Source organism: Balaenoptera borealis (assembly GCF_965194805.1).
Source record: "Balaenoptera borealis genome assembly, chromosome: 1".
Taxonomy (NCBI): Eukaryota; Metazoa; Chordata; class Mammalia; order Artiodactyla; family Balaenopteridae; genus Balaenoptera; species Balaenoptera borealis.
In genome coordinates, this window is record NC_138860.1 from 161,065,022 (window position 1) to 161,079,369 (window position 14,348).

Genomic DNA, 14,348 nt, shown 5'->3' on the forward strand with positions numbered 1-14,348 from the left:
CCCTCAGCATCCATGAAGTTGCAGGGTTTCCTCGAGGGGAGGAAAGAGCATCACCTACCAACCCCTCAGCATCCACGAAGTTGCAGGGTTTCCTCGAGGGGAGGAAAGAGCATCACCTACCAACCCCTCAGCATCCACGAAGTTGCAGGGTTTCCTCGAGGGGAGGAAAGAGCATCACCTACCAACCCCTCAGCATCCACGAAGTTGCAGGGTTTCCTCGAGGGGAGGAAAGAGCATCACCTACCAACCCCTCAGCATCCATGAAGTTGCAGGGTTTCCTCGCCGTAGGAGGGATGACGGTCAGACAAGAGGAAGGACAGTCCCTCTCCCCACAGGTAAAGAGAAGAGCCAGGTAGGGACTGTGAGTGGGGTGATCAGCGAGGGCAAGAAGGCATGGGAGGTGCTGGGCAGGAGGAAGCAGAACTGGACCCTTCTTCCGGTGCCTCTTGTCCTTAAGGGACGGCCCACTGCTGACCTCACTGGCCAGGCACCCTCCCAAGACAGGAATATTTTTACTTCCTGCTTGCCTAGGCCCCTGGCTTGGGCTGGGGAGCAGCTGCCAGAGCTGTCTCATTAATTATGGGCACCACAATACCAGCTGTCTCTCGGCCCGGCCAGTGCCAGCCACCTGCCCCTACAATGCCCCTCGGAAGGCCAGCTCCCAGGGAACAGCAGCCATTGTGCCCCAAGGGATGCTAAGAAGGAAAGGTTGGGCTGGTGGCTGGAGATAGCAGAGATGGGAGGGGGGTTCCACCCTAGGGAGGAAAGATAAGGGAGCGTTGAGTCAGACCTGGGCTGGGGGGTCAGAGCATGGCCAGCTGGGGAGCAGGCCGAGGCGGGCTGTGCATACGTTCCCTGAACTATTTCTCGCAGAGGTTTCTCTTGCACAAGGCTGAGTCATGGAGTCACAAAAAAATCAGAGTTTTGCCTCAGCCCATGCCCCATCGGAATGCCTCAGACAGTGGGGGAAACTGAGCCCACACACTCCTGCTTTTTTCCCACCCCTCTGGCTGTTCCTTCTCTGCTTCCTTGGCTGGCTCAACTCTGCCCACCCAGCCACGAAATGCTGAGGTTCCTTAAAGCCCAGCTCTGGACCATCTTCTCTCCTCCTTCTTTCCTCTCCCCACTGGGCAAGCACTTCATTATCATCTGCACACAAGGCCCAGCACATTCCTCACCTCGGCTGCACACCAGTACATCAGTGGCCTCTTCAACATCCCCCCTCAGGGGCTCAGAGGCCCCTCAGACTCTGCATGCTCCAGCCAAACTCACATTCTCCATGCCCCAAGTCTGGTCCCCCTCCAGTGAGGAGGGTCATCGACCATCCAGTCAGGCAAGCCAGTCACCCTGCCATCTCCCTCTCCCTCACTCCTGATGTCACTAATTTCACCTCCTAAATATGCAGAATCTGCCCATTTCTTTCCGTCTCATCTGTTGCTACCCTAGTCCAAGTCACCCGCCACCCCGCCTCACCCAGACTGTTCCCAGAGCCTCTTATCTGCTCCCTCCACACACCCGGGTCACCCTCCAATCCACTCACCACTTTTCAAAACACGTATCTGATCATGTCACCCCTTCCTCCTGCTCCATACCTGTTAATGGATCCTCATTGTTCTTAGGAAAATGTTAACTTCCTCTCTCTGGCCCTCAGGTCTAGGCCTCGCCCACTTATCCAAACCCTTCCACTGTACACTCCTCCTTGAGCTTTCTGTTCCAGTCTTAACTAGCTTCCTTCCGGGTCATCAAACACACCGTGCTCCCTTTCACCACGGGACCGTTGCACACGCTGTTCGCTTGCCTCCAAGGCTTCCCTCTTCACCTCTTCACCTAGTTAACTCCTACCCATCCTCCAGCTCTCTGCTCAAGTGTCAGCTTCCCAGTGTAGTCATCCCTGAGTTCCCCTTTAAGGTCAGATCAGGCCAGGTCCCCTGGAAAATGCTCTTCAGAGAACCATTTCTTTCTTTCAAGGTGTTTCTCTCGGTTTGTAGCTACAACATTCACTTGTGGGAGTGCTTGCGGGGTGAATTAAGGTGTTGGGAGTAGAACAGGCTTACTGATGACTGCACAGCTGATGGGTGGCAGGACTGGGTTTCCACTAGGGACCTAGGGCCTCTTGTCCAGGCTCCACTCCACTTCAGGCCATGTAGAGTTGGGGTTGCAGTGGGTCAATGGGACAGCTCTGGCTAGCCCTGAACTGGGCATGTGGTACAGGGAGAAATTTCTGACAATCTTAGCCAGCATCCTAGCTCTGTCCCTGACTTGGCATGTGACCCCAGAAAAGTCACATCTCTCTGAGCTTCAAAGTGGAGTCATAGTTGTGAAGCTGGGACACAAGGGTCACCATACAGAGCTGACACACCAATTCAGTTCAGGGGCTTCCTAGGCGTCCTGTACCTGGATGAGGTTGGCTGCTGGCATCCTCCGCTTCTCAAAGTGCTTCTGCCTGTGCTGCTCCTGCACCTTCAGGGCAAAGCCGGAGCCAAGGATGCCCTAGGACGATAGGCATGGTTCGGGGAATATGGTGATGGTGGGGACAACAAAAGGTGCCCCCACCGCTGCCCATCTGAGGTGCCCGCCACCACCCATGCAAATGCTGGACGGGGCTTAAGCAGGATCTGTCCCCAGGACGCCCCCGCCCAGGGCTGGGCCATCCTAAGCGGAGGGGGACTCACAGCAGGCAAGGCAAAGAAGGAGATGCCTAGTAAGGCGAAGCCAGCAGCCAGGACCCTGCCCAGCCACGTGTGTGGCGTCTTGTCACCATAGCCAATGGTCGTCAGTGTAATCTGGGGACACAAACAGGTTACCTGCAGGGCTGGTTACGGGGGCCACCCACAGGAGCTTGTTGGGTCACAGGCAGGTGGGAGCCTGATCACAAGGGAGGGGGCCTCCATGGTTGCCCACAGGGACTGGTCACAAGGACTTGTCACGGGGGCTGGTTAGAAGCATAAATGGATTCTCTCCCTCCCCCGTGCTGGAGGGGGAGAGGGGTACAGGTCACAAGGGCTTGATGTAAGGAACTAGATGGGTTCACATGCTGGTTCACTGGGGAAGTTGGGGGACTAACACAGAGGCTGGTCACGAAGGTCCCAGCCTTAGTCGAGAGGACAGGGACAGGCTCCTAGGTCGGGGTCACGATGATCAGGCCTGGGAGGGTCCCAGGGAGAAGGGCGGCCCTGCACAGACCCTCACGCACCGTCCCCCACCAGAGCGAGTCGGCGTAGGAGGAGAAGTCGGAGTTGGCGTCCTTCTCAGCCAGATAGACCAGGAAGGAGGCGAAGATGAGCACCAGGAACCCGATATACCAGGCGGTGATCAGCTCCTGTGGGGTCAGCAAGGGATGAGACCACACACCTGGCACAGGTGGGGCGGTGGACGGCTCCCAGAATGGCCTATGGGAGGCGTTCTGAAAGGGGATAAGAGTACCCACCTCTCGGAAGTCCCTGGAGGTGGCTCTGCCTGCCTTTCTTAGCAACTCCCTTCAAGGAGACCCTGCCCCACCTTCACGGAAGAGCCAGGCCCTCACAAAACCTCAGAGCACGCCCCGGCCCTGCCCTAGATCCTCCAGGTTCCCTGCTCAGACCTCCGCCCACAAGCCCATCTTGCACCGCCCCCCAAGCCCCACTTTCGGGTTTCCATCCCGCCCCACATCCTGTCCCGCCCCAGCCCCACCCTCAGACCCCGCTCCAGCTCCCCACTTCGCTGTAAGCGTAGACCCCCAAACCCGGAAGCTTCCAATTGAGACTCTCAAGCCCTGCCCTTCAGGCCCCGCCTCCTGGCCTGGTCCTGACCTCCCTTCCAGACCCCGCCCTTGCCCCACCCCCCGAGGTAGCCCCTGTGGCCTCGCCCGCGCTGGGTCCCTGGTCTCCCCTACCACGGCCCCGCCTCCGCTCGGCCCCGCCCCTCCAGCTGCCGCACCAGCTCCGCCCCGGACACGCCCCCGGACACGCCCGGCCTCACCTTGCTGTGAGCATAGACCACCGAGCCCAGCAGCTTCCAGGTGCCGCCGCGGCGGTCCATGCGCACCATGCGCAGGATCTGCAGGAAGCGCATGCTGCGTAACGCAGACGTGGCAAAGATATTGCCCTGTGTGCCGGCGGCGATGACGGCCACCGAGGCCACGAACACGATGAAGTCTGCAGGGGCGGAGAGCGGGCGAGGTCATGGCCAGCGCCGGGGAGCCAACATACCCCGTGCCTGGACCCGACGTTGGGGGTTCCTGGGGCCGAGGGGGCGATTGGGAAGGTCTGTTGAGTCTGTGTCAGCAGCCAGGGTCCTGGGGTCAGGGTGTTAACCCTGGGGCTTGGGGTCAAGAGTCAGGCGGGGCTGGGTAGGCCCATTACCGATGACACAGAAGGGTTTTCTGGCAAAGCGGAAACGGCCCTGCCATCCTCGGTAGCGGCAGCAGCATCCAGCGGACCAGATGCGGATGATGTACTCCAGACCAAACACCACGATCATCACGAATTCCTGTGGGACCAGGGGCCTGAGTTCTGGTCCCCACTCTTCAGGACCGGGGTCTAGGTCACACAGCACCCACCCAGCCCGGAGTCCCTGGGTTAGGGGTACTAGGATTTCCTCAGACCACCTCTCCTGGAGGTTCTTAAGCCTGGATGGACCTGAGGAGGATTCCAGAAGGAAGTGGCTTCTTCCATGTCTTCCAAAGAGACTGAAAGCCCAAATCTGTCCTCCCTTGCTGTCCCCATGAGCTGTCTGGGTTTTTCTTCTCCTCATCCCACCCTCCCCCTCCCAGCCATCCCAGCCTCTGTAACCCTGACCAGGTGACATAAGGGGTGGTTGGTTGTCTGTCACTGTGACCCTCCAAGGTGCTTCCCGTTAGGGGGAAAACCCCCATCACACCAGGAGTGGTGTTAGCAGTTTTGATCCTGAGAAGGAGTGGCTCTCCTCTGGGCCCACCATAAGCCCTGGCATAGAGGCGGGAGCTCTCCCAACACCTGCTATAAAGCAAGGGATGAAGCCCAGAGAGGGGCAGCCACCAGGTCAGAGAACACAGCACAGCAAGCCACTCTCTGAGCCATGGTATGAGAAGCCTCACTCCACCTTCACCCTCAGACCAGAGGTGCTACCCCGACACAGCCTCCCTCAGACCCAGACTCCGGCACTCACCAAGATAAGGAGACACTCGTTGGCAAGTTCCTGGTGCTCCTGGATAGTGGACAGCACGGACAGCACCAGGCAGCTGAAGACCAGCAAAAATCTGCAATAGCAGCATGAAGGAGAGGGTTAGACTGCTGGATGGACAGGGCAGCCAAGGAGCCTCTGGCAGGGGGCTGCAGAGTCAGAGGAGGAGGAGGAGGGAAGCTTCACTTGGGAAGAATAATCTGGAAAGCAGACTAAGAATAAGAGTTCCCTGGAGCTGTGGCTCGGTGCTGGACACCAAAGGGAGAAGCCCCAGAGCTCCAGGAGGCTGCTGAGCTCACAGACACCTTACAGCCCTCTCAATTGCCCTTGAGGCAGCTGCCGCTCACAGAGGTGGTCACTGAGCTGTGGGTGGTAGGTCTGTCTGGGCTGGCCGAGGGAGGGACCCAGGAATCCCCCCTTCCCTATGAACTCCAAGACGGCAGAAGCATGGTTTCACCTGCAGAATGAGGACAATTGCCTCTGCCTTCATGGGTTTTTTGTTTTTTTGTTTTTAACATCTTTATTGGAGTATAATTGCTTTACAATGGTGTGTTACTTTCTGCTTTATAACAAAGTGAATCAGTTATACGTATACATATGTTCCCATATCTCTTCCCTCTTGCATCTCCCTCCCTCCCACCCTCCCTATCCCACACCTCTAGGTGGTCACAAAGCACAGAGCTGATCTCCCTGTGCTATGCGGCTGCTTCCCACTGGCTATCTATTTTACGTTTGGTAGTGTATATATGTCCATGACACTCTCTCACTTTGTCACAGCTTACCCTTCCCCCTCCCCATATCCTCAAGTCCATTCTTTAGTAGGTCTCTGTCTTTATTCCCATCTTGCCACTAGGTTCTTCATGACTTTTTTTTTTTCCCTTAGATTCCATATATATGTGTTAGCATACTGTATTTGTTTTTCTCCTGACTTACTTCACTCTGTATGACAGACTCTAACTCCATCCACCTCACGACAAATAACTCAATTTCGTTTCTTTTTATGGCTGAGTAATATTCCATTGTATATATGTGCCACATCTTCTTTATCCATTCATCCAATGATGGACACTTAGGTTGCTTCCATGTCCTGGGTATTGTAAATAGAGCTGCAATGAACATTTTGGTACATGACTCTTTTTGAATTATGGTTTTCTCAGGGTATATGCCCAGTAGTGGGATTGCTGGGTCATATGGTAGTTCTATTTTTAAGGAATCTCCATACTGTTCTCCATAGTGGCTGTATCAATTTACATTCCCACCAACAGTGCAAGAGTGTTCCCTTTTCTCCACACCCTCTCCAGCATTTATTGCTTCTAGATGTTTCTAGATGTTGTTTTTGATGATGGCCATTCTGACTGGTGTGAGATGATATCTCATTGTAGTTTTGATTTGCATTTCTCTAATGATTAATGATGTTGAGCATCTTTCATGTGTTTGTTGGCAATCTGTATATCTTCTTTGGAGAAATGTCTATTTAGGTCTTCTGTCCATTTTTGGATTGGGTTGTTTGGTTTTTTGTTATTGAGCTGCATGAGCTGCTTGTAAATTTTGGAGATTAATCCTTTGTCAGTTGCTTCATTTGCAAATATTTTCTCCCATTCTGAGGGTTGTCTTTTGGTCTTGTTTATGGTTTCCTTTGCTGTGCAAAATCTTTGAAGTTTCATTAGGTCCCATTTGTTTATTTTTGTTTTTATTTCCATTTCTCTAGGAGTTGGGTCAAAAAGGATCTTGCTGTGATTTATGTCAGAGTGTTCTGCCTATGTTTTCCTCTAAGAGTTTGATAGTGTCTGGCCTTACATTTAGGTCTTTAATCCATTTTGAGTTTATTTTTGTGTATGGTGTTAGGGAGTGTTCTAATTTCATACTTTTACATGTACCTGTCCAGTTTTCCCAGCACCACTTATTGAAGAGGCTGTCTTTTCTCCACTGTATATTCTTGCCTCCTTTATCAAAGATAAGGTGACCATATGTGCGTGGGTTTATCTCTGGGCTTTCTATCCTGTTCCATTGATCTATGTTTCTGTTTTTGTGCCAGTACCATACTGTCTTGATTACTGTAGCTTTGTAGTATAGTCTGAAGTCAGGGAGCCTGATGGAATTAAATACTGAGACAGCTACGGAAGGAAAGGGGATTGGGGGAGACAGGTAGGGAGGGAACATGCAGGGGGGGAGAGGGTGTGTGGAGGGCAATCAGGCAGCAGGGAGCCATGCCATCCAGGCCTGGAACTTCCCGGAGGGCAGTGGGAAGCTACTGAGTGGCCCAGAACCAGATGGTTAGAAATGGAAGGAACTTTAGAATCCAACTCATCCGACACTTCCCTCAACCCTAATTGCACACATGAGGAAACTGAGGCCCAGAGGAGGAAAGGGATTCACCCAAGGTCACCCAGGATGTCCAGGACAGGGGTGAGATTAGAGCCAGGGTTTCCAACTCCCCAGTGGATGGGAAGAGGGGAAAGGGCGTGAGGAGAGAAGCTGCTGGACTCAGGGAGAATGTGAATATGTGAGGGAAGACAAGATGTGGGGCACAGGCTGCAGATGCGGCAAAAGGGAACGAGGCTGGCCTCCCGGAAGCACTCCTCCTTTTGATGGGGGTGTTGCTCCTGGAAGAGACTCCAGAGGGAATGGGCTTCTCCGGAAACGCATAGACCTACAGCCTCTCCAAAGTGTTCCCAGAGTGTCCCCACCTGGGACTGCTGACACTGCATTCTGCCTGAAACGACTCACGACACACCGCTGGAGCCTGATGAGATGCTGCTCACGCTCCCCTCGCCCCAACGCTCCTGCTGGGATGCCCCCATCCCACTGTTCCCTCAGAACGCCCCCTCCCAGTGCTTGCCTCCCAAGTCACTGTCTATGGCGCTTTATTTGTGTTCATATTTCATCGCGGCATGGGCATGGGCTCCGAGTCAGAGACACCCGGGTTCAAATTCCGGTCCTGCTGTGTGTGTGACCCTGGAAAAGTCACCTACCTTCTCTGAGCCAGTCTCGGCATCCGTAAAGTGGGGGCTGACGCGGGGATGGGGTGGGACATGGGAAGGGCGTGGCTCCACCCTGGCGCACTACACCTCCCTGGACAGGCTGCGTGGAGGGCAGGTATAGGGCTGCAGCCCAGCACATGCCCCACGGGGGAGGACGTAGGTGGTAGATGTCAGTAAAAGGTTTTGGTTGAATGAGTGAGGAAGAGGAGGCCTCCTGTGCCAGTTCCAGGCAGGAGCTGAGTCAGCAAAGACGTAAGGCACAGGGAGAGGTGGGGGAGAACACCAGCTCCTCACGTTCAGTAATTAACCACAGAAAACGCAGCGAACCCAGCACCACATCCACCAGGAATGGGGACCACCACCGACACAGGGCTCGGGGCGGAAGGGTACTCCTGAGGTTATTCCATCCAGCCCCCTCCTCTGGGAGGGCTGCAGCCAAATTTTGATGGGCCTTCACCCCAGCCCTGGACAGAAATCCTTCAATCCCACTGCTCAGCTGACCTCAGAACCTCAGGTAAATGGGTCACGTTTGGGGCTTCCTGCTGAGTGTTTCAAGAATTTTTTTTCCTCACCACTATTCTTTCCATGTCGATAGTACACATCTCTAAAATGTCCACTTCACAATAGGTTACGTGAAAAAAGCAGATTATGAAACCTTAAAGCAATGTGATTCCAACTTTTAAAATATAGATTTTTTTAATACACATACCAAGAGTCAGCAGGGCTGATCTCTGGGTGGCAAAATTAAGAATGATTTGGCTTTTGTTTTGCTTTTTGCTTATCTTCATTTCTTAGTATTTTTAAAGAATAAACATGGGCTGCTTGGGTAATAACAAACTAACATCAATTTTAAAATGCATTTCCTTAAAAATACAAACGGGGGGGGAATCTTTAAATTCTGTCCCCACCCCTTTACCACAAAAGCCTTGGCCATTTTTTTAAAATAAATTTATTTATTTATTTATTTGTTTATTTATTTTTGGCTGCGTTGGGTCTTTGTTGCTGTGCGTGGGCTTTCTCTAGTTGCGGTGAGCGGGGGCTACTCTTCGTTGCGGTGCACAGGCTTCTCATTGCAGTGGCTTCTCTTGTTGCGGAGCACGGGCTCTAGGCACATGGGCTTCAGTAGTTGTGGCACATGGGCTCAGTAGTTGTGGCATACGGGCTTAGTTGCTCCATGGCATGTGGGATCTTCCTGGACCAGGGATCGAACCCATGTCCCCTGCATTGGCAGGCGGATTCTTAACCACTGTGTCACCAGGAACGCCCCCAGCCTTGGCCATTTAGCAGGTGTGAGGGTGTGGCAGCCTCTCCCCGAGTCCAGTTCACCTGTCAACGGCCTGCTCAACATCTCTTCTCGGTTGTCCAGGGGCCTCTCAAACCCAACGTGTCTGAAAACAAACTCTCAATTTGCCCTAAAATCTCTCTCCTCTCCTGTCGCCCCATCTCAGGAATGGCACCACCTTCCATCCAGGGGCTCAGGCCAAGTATCTGAGTGACCCTTGACTCTTCCTTTCCCTCACCCTCCACATCCCGTCCTTTAGCAATTTCTATTGTCTCTAACTACAGAATGTAGCCTTGGACAGACTAACCCCCATCATCTCACCCCGACTGGTCTCCCTGCCTCCACTCTGGCCCAACTGGAACCCTCTTCAAAGCAATCAGTGTGATTTTCCTACAAAGCAAAGCTGGAAACCAGGACTCTCCACAGAACTCTCCTCTGATTTCCTATGGCACTTAGAGAGCGGCAGTCAAATTCCTCAGCATGTCCAGCAAGGCCCTGCGAGATCCGGTCCCACCCGGCCCTTGAACTTGATCTGCTTCTCTCCAGCCCCTCCATCATTGTGCTCCAGCCATTCTACCTCCCTGCCATTCCTGGAACACATCAAAAGTTTTTCCATCTCCAGGCTTTGCACTTGCTTTGCTGTTTCCTCTGCCTATTTATTGCTCCCGTACTCATCCAGATCTCTGTTCAAACATCACTTCCTTGGAGAGGACTTCCCCAGCCACCCCCTCTCCAAAGTAATGGCCCCATCCCCGCTCTCTCTCCCCTGAATCTGCTTTATTTATTTTTTCATAGACTGAGTAAACGAACAGCAGAAATTTACCTTAAACAAACCTCAAAACATCATGTCACCAAAGCCCCCAGTTTGTACCCACTGCAGAGGCTCCCAAAGTTCCAAGCACATCCATCCCTGACCCGTTGGGCTCCCAGCAGCCTTCCTGAGAAGCGAAGAGAAGGCAAGTCTCCAACCTTGACCAGCTCTATTTGGTAGACACTGTTTAAAAAACCCCTGAACTTCGCCTCCTCCTGCCTTCATACACTGGCTGGGGGTTAGATGCTCAACACAGTTGAACAGATATACTTAGTTTGTCAGGGAACATCTTGTGTTCCAGGCAGCTGAATAATTATCCCCGTCTTCCAGTTGAGGAAATGGGCCCAGGGAGGGACAGACTTGCTCCAGATCACTCAGTGAATCCATGGCAGAGCTAGGGCCCAAGCTGCCTTGGCCTTCCTGAGAGGTCCTCACACAGCCACCCATTCTTGGGACAGCAGAGAGAGATCATGTCTGGAGCTTAGGGATGGAGGAGACAGGGAGAAGGAGCCCTGAGCTGGGATCTGGTGGTGTCTGCCAGAACCAGCGTGTGACTTCATTCATACAACAAATAAGGATTGTCTAAGGATTGTCTCTGGCCCCTTCTGAGGCTTCAGTTTCCCCATCTACAAAGTATAGATGGTACACAGGAGCTGGCTTGGGCCCTCTAAAATCACTCCAGCAGAAAGGCCAGGCTGGCAGCCGCTTACTGGAGCATCTTTACCCAGCATGCCCGGCTGCAACTTGGGGCCCATGTTCTCCCTTGCCCAGCCCAGCAGGCAGAGCTGGGATGGGTGGGTGATGCCTGGCTGGCTCTCCCTGGTTAGAGCTTATTGTGAGACTTACTGCAAGCCTTCCTCCCCCACTCACCCATTCTGTGACTATCCCACTCATTCAGGAAGGCAGCAAGGAGATTAGGGATGAATAGGTGAATGGTTTGCTTGGATCCATGGTTGTCAAACGACAGCGGGCATCAGAATCACCTGGCAGGCTTATTAAAATACTGATTTCTGGGCCCCACTCCTAGAGCATTTGATTCAGTAAGTATGAATTGGGGCCTGAGAATATGCATTTCTACAAAGTTCCTGGTGATTCTAATGCTGCTCCCCCAGGGACCACACTTTGAGAATCACTAGGTTAGTGAATGGGAGTGGTTGTGGTTGACTCAATTATTAGCCAACTCAAGGCTTTTTTTTTTTTTTTTTTAATTTTTATTTATTTATTTTTGGCTGTGTTGAGTCTTTGTTTCTGTGCAATGGCTTTCTCTAGTTGTGGCAAGCGGGGGCCACTCATCATCGCGGTGCGCAGGCCTCTCACTATCGCGGCCTCTCTTGCTGCGGAGCACAGGCTCCAGATGCACAGGCTCAGTAGTTGTGGGTCATGGGCCTAGTTGCTCCGCGGCATGTGGGATCTTCCCAGACCAGGGCTCGAACCCGTGTCCCTCGCATTGGCAGGCAGATTCTCAACCACTGCGCCACCAGGGAAGCCCAACCCAAGGCTTTTTAAACAGCTGTAATCATTGCCTCCCCCACCCCACCCCCACCCCGCCCCGTGGCCTTCCTCAAATTACTGCCAGGGAACCCTAACCCTAACCCTAACCCTAACCCTAGCCACAGTGTAAGAAGGCAGGGGGGTGGGGTGGGGGGAGGAAAAGCCTGCTGGGGAGGTGGGTCTCATGCCAACCTCAGCTTCACCCCGGTTCGCTGTGTGACCCCATAACTGGTCCTGCTGGCCAAGGCTTCCTGTTGGCCGGGCACTGGCGGAGCCCTCCTTGTGCATGTTCCTAACCCCTCCTCCCAGCACTTCCATGAGAGCAGCACCACAGTCACCATGGCCCATCAGTGAGGAGACAGGCTCCGAGAGGTGTACGATGATGGCTGCACAACTCTGTAAATACACTAAAAACCACTGAATTGTGCACTTTAAAAGGGGGGCAGGCGGTTATGGTATGTGAATTGCATCTCGATAAAGCTATTACTTAAAAGGAAAAAAAAAAAGAAAGAAAGGTATACTAGGTTGTCCAAAGCCATAGGGCCAGGACCTGAACCCAAGTCCACCTGGACCACCAAGGCATAGTGCCTCTCTGGGCCTCAGTTTCCCTGTCTGCAATATGAGGTGGGGAGTGTCAGCCTTACGACTCCCCAGCAGTGGGGTGGAAGGGAAGGGTGAGCCATGAGCTCAGTTCCAGACTCTTTGGGGATGTCCCTGGGGAGACAGATGCTTGGAGGCTGGAGAGATGGGGATATGGAAGGCAAGAGGGCTGGGGTGGGGTGGGTTAGGCAGCAGAAAAGAGGTTATCGCCTAACCTCTCTGAGCCACAATTACTTAAGAAATGTTCATTGCAGGGACTTCCCTGGTGGTGCAGTGGTTGAGAATCCGCCTGCCAATGAAGGGGACATGGATTCGATCCCTGGTCCGGGAAGATCCCACATGCCGTGGAGCAACGAAGCCCATGTGCCACAACTACTGAGCCTGCGCTCTAGAGCCCGTGAGCCACAGTTACTGAGCCCGCACGCCACAACTACTGAAGCCGGCGTGCCTAGAGCCCATGCTCCGCAACAAGAGAAGCCACCGCAATGAGATGCCCGCACACCACAACAAAGAGTAGCCCCCGCTCACCGCAACTAGAGAAAGCCCATGCGCAGCAATGAAGACCCAACGCAGCCAAAAATAAATAAATAATAATAATAAAAAAAGAAATTGTTCATTGCCATCCACACTCAGCCAGTTTTATTGTAAAGCCAGCAATTAATCATACAGGCCCCCAAGAAATTAACAAGTGTAACACAGTGGTGATATGATGGATGAAGTGATAACAGTGTATCCAGGGGTTGGGGGGAACCCCAAGATGGCTTTAGCAGAGCCAAAGTAGAGGGATCAGTGAAGAGGTGGAGGTGACGAGGACAGGGGTGGGGTGCCCCAAGCAGAGGAAGCAGGATGTGTGTGCAAGCAACAGAGATGTGGGAGCCTGGAGGCAGCCCAGGGCAGCTGGTAGTTCTGGCAAGTGCGGGCCTATAACGAAGGGGCAGAGGAGAAACCAGAGACGGCCAGATCAGGCACGCTCAGACCTTATGAACGTTACCTAAAGGCAATGGAGAGCCATTGAAGAGTTTTAACAGAGGGAATGATATGGTCTGATTTGTGTTTCAGGACCACAACTCAGGGGCAGTGGGGACCATGGATTAGAGACTGATCAGGAAAAGCAAGTAGGAAGCTCCACAATAATTCAGATGAGAGATGACAGTGGCAACATGATAGAGAAGTGAATGGACTGGAGAAAGTGTTAGAAAGTGTTAGGAAGTAGGACTTGATGGTTAATTGGAAATGGGGACAATGAGAGAGAATAACTCATATTTCCGGTGTCGGGACTGGATGGATGAAGGTGCCATGACTGAACTGAGATGGGAGAGCCCAGTGGAGGAGTGGGTGTGGGGGTGATGAGCTCCGTTTTGGACGTGTTGAGATGGAGAGGGCTGGGCAAACACTCTGGGTATGAAGAGAGAAACCTGAGCTGGAAATGTGGATCTGGGGGACATCGAGGGAGAGGTGGTGACTGAGGCCATGGGTGCGGCTGAGAGAGTCCAGAGAGCATGAGGCAAATTTAGAGGAGGAACCGATGGAACCCCAGAGGGTGGAGAGACCCTCTACCCAGACTGGGAAGGAGCAGCCAGTGAGATGGGATAGAAACCAGAAGAGAGAGGTGCCAGGCCAGGAGAAGTAAGTGTTTCAAGGAGGGAGTGTGGATGACAGTGTCAAATGCTGCCAAGAGGTCAAGCAAGTTAAGGCCTGAAAAATGTCCACTGGATTTGGTGACACGTTGGTCACTGGGTACCTTGGCAAGGCCAGCCACAGAGGGAGGGGAGGGCTGGAGCAGGTCTAGATGGGATGAGAAAGGGAGAGGGGCAGTGAGGAAGTGGAGACAGTGAGTGGAGGTATAACTATTTAAAGAAGTTTAAAGTGTAGAGGCCGAGATTGGTAGCTGGAGAAGGATACGGAGCACAGGGAACAAGCCATTGTTCTTTTTGTGGTTGTGGTTGTTGTTTTAAGATGAGAGAGCCAGAGTGGAAGGAGCCAGGAGAGAGGGAGAAGTTGAAGATGTGAGAAAGAGACGGAGTGATCAGTGGAGTGAAGTCCC

At 53.1% G+C, this 14,348-nt stretch overlaps 1 protein-coding gene across 9 annotated transcripts in view; it reads right to left on the reverse strand.

Moving 5' to 3' along the window:
* Positions 1 to 14,348, reverse strand: part of KCNQ4 (potassium voltage-gated channel subfamily Q member 4) — a 57,324-nt gene that overhangs the window by 19,060 nt on the left and 23,916 nt on the right. For all 9 annotated transcript variants that reach the window (XR_014243375.1, XM_082387863.1, XM_082387862.1 and 6 more), the window contains exons 2-7: positions 5,125 to 5,215; positions 4,341 to 4,467; positions 3,958 to 4,133; positions 3,194 to 3,319; positions 2,673 to 2,783; positions 2,395 to 2,490 (exon numbers count right to left, since the gene is read on the reverse strand). Coding sequence is in view for 8 of the 9 variants with exons in the window: in XM_082387863.1 (XP_082243989.1) it covers positions 2,395 to 2,490; positions 2,673 to 2,783; positions 3,194 to 3,319; positions 3,958 to 4,133; positions 4,341 to 4,467; positions 5,125 to 5,215 (727 nt within the window). In the remaining variant the exon portion in view is untranslated. The remainder of the gene's footprint in view (positions 1 to 2,394; positions 2,491 to 2,672; positions 2,784 to 3,193; positions 3,320 to 3,957; positions 4,134 to 4,340; positions 4,468 to 5,124; positions 5,216 to 14,348) is intronic.